Below are 1988 nucleotides of genomic sequence, written 5' to 3' on the forward strand. Positions count from 1 at the left end.
TTCTTAATAACTTTAATCATATAAAATTGTTAAATATATGAAAGTGGACTGAACCCTAACATTGAAGATGAAAAAAATGAATAAAATATATATGAAATTAATTACTTTAATTTAACATTTGTTTAGATATGTCTATGGGCAGGTCCTAATGAATTGTAAAAAATTTATTAATAGAATCATTATCAATAATCTGATAAATACTAATTCTTAACATATATTCATAAATATACACTAGAAAATCATTAATCTAATACGGTAATCAGCTAACTTTATCATCGATAACAAAAAAGTAATATTACAGAGGCAGCAAGCTCCAGATCTAGTTGTGCAAGTTGAACCAAAGAAAGAAGTAATGATTACAAAAACTAATGTTCTCATCAAAAGATAAACCTCAAACCATTTCTAATAATTTAAAGTACTAGTAATTAGTACTAGAACAGTTAATTACAACCATCACAAGAAATAATAATAAGATCCTCAGAATTTTCATCACATAATAAAACCTAATAAGTTAATTAAACATGATTGATCATAATATAAATTGTACTGGGAGGATGAGGGATAATGATCTACAAATAACTCTGACCTTAGCTTAATTTAATTTTTATAATAACTCACTCATCAATTCAATTAAATTCAATAGGGTGACCTGTTGGGGTTGTTGTTTCTGGTCCATCCGCCATCCATTGGTAGCTGACCATTAGGCGGCATATTTACCGGCAGATTGAAAAAGGGTAGCCCTAGAGGTTGTTGATCACCAAAGTTAGGAGGACCACCACCACCACCCAACTGAACCTGCATCGGCATAGGCATCGGCATCGGCTCTTCTTCCTCCAAAGGCAACCTCTCATATGCAACGTTTGTGAAAGAAGCCGCGATAACGATAACCGGAGCTGATGCAATAAGTGCACCCACAACATTTCCTCCCACAACTTGACCTTGTCCACCTGCTAAATATATAGTCAAACTTGTCGCCCCAGGTGGAGCCGGGGGTGGCAAAAATGACCCTGACAAGGACAATATTTCGAATCGGCCTTGAAGTGTCAAAACAGATCCAGCTGCCGCAGGTTGTCTCAAACTAACATTGTTTACAGTTCCACTTCCGCTCAATATGCAAATACCTCGTTGCCTTTTCCTTGCATAATTACCCACAGTTTCGAAAACATCACAACCGCTACTCACTTCAAGGATATGTGCCCTAAGAGTATTAGCACTTTCCCTGGTTATTATGACAGGAGGTTTTGGCTTGTTCTTTGATCCAGCTGGCCTGCCTCTCGGACGACGGGCAACCATGTTTCCCGAGTCGGAGTTAGTAAGATCAAGACCTCCATGATGATGCGGAGAATCATCGCTATTTCCAGAGAATTCGTGACGGTTGTTTTCTTCATCATTATCATGAGGAACTTCCAGGTGAAGGTCAGGCCTGTGATGTTGATGCATAAAGCCTAAATCCAAATTTCCAGACATACTTAAACAAGTTGAAACAAAGAAATTAAAGACAGCAGGAAACTCAGAAATAAAGCATGTGATAATTAAAAACAAGTGAGTTGATTTATTTTGTTTATGATTATATAATAAAAATATGTTTGAGGAAAGAGTTTTAAAGGACAGGAGGAATAGAAAAAGGGAAGAGGTGGGAAGAGTTGAAGACAGAGAGAGAAGGTCCAAAGCAAGCATTCACGATACCAAACATTACTATTATAGTAACAAAATGGAGAATGGGACATAGTAAACCATATTTAAATTATCATACTGTCTTTTTACATTTCTTTTTATGGTCAAAATAACATCGATTTACACTTCAAATCTAGGACTTGAACCAATTCAAAAAATGACAGAATTTTAATAAAATAATAAGATAATAATTTCTATAGAAAAATATAAACTTGATAATATTATAAATTCATAATTCATAATGATCATAAAAAGAAATATAATAGAATCGTTATTGTTCTTTAAAAGTTTATCCAGCTCAAATTTAATCCTAA

At 34.3% G+C, this 1988-nt stretch overlaps 1 protein-coding gene across 1 annotated transcript; it reads right to left on the reverse strand.

The window, feature by feature from the left end:
• Positions 1 to 424: 424 nt before the first annotated feature.
• LOC141719688 (AT-hook motif nuclear-localized protein 23-like) lies at positions 425 to 1686 on the reverse strand. Its single transcript, XM_074522066.1, has one exon. It carries the CDS (start codon positions 1675 to 1677, stop codon positions 637 to 639), a length of 1041 nt encoding a protein of 346 aa, XP_074378167.1. The 5' UTR covers positions 1678 to 1686; the 3' UTR covers positions 425 to 636.
• Between the last annotated feature and the right edge of the window lie 302 nt (positions 1687 to 1988).

Source organism: Apium graveolens, chromosome 1 (assembly GCF_009905375.1).
Source record: "Apium graveolens cultivar Ventura chromosome 1, ASM990537v1, whole genome shotgun sequence".
Taxonomy (NCBI): domain Eukaryota; kingdom Viridiplantae; phylum Streptophyta; class Magnoliopsida; order Apiales; family Apiaceae; genus Apium; species Apium graveolens.

Bases quoted from the DNA above. Each gene is read 5' to 3' on its own strand.
- LOC141719688 (XM_074522066.1), bottom strand. From the start codon at position 1,677: ATGCTTGCTTTGGACCTTCTCTCTCTGTCTTCAACTCTTCCCACCTCT.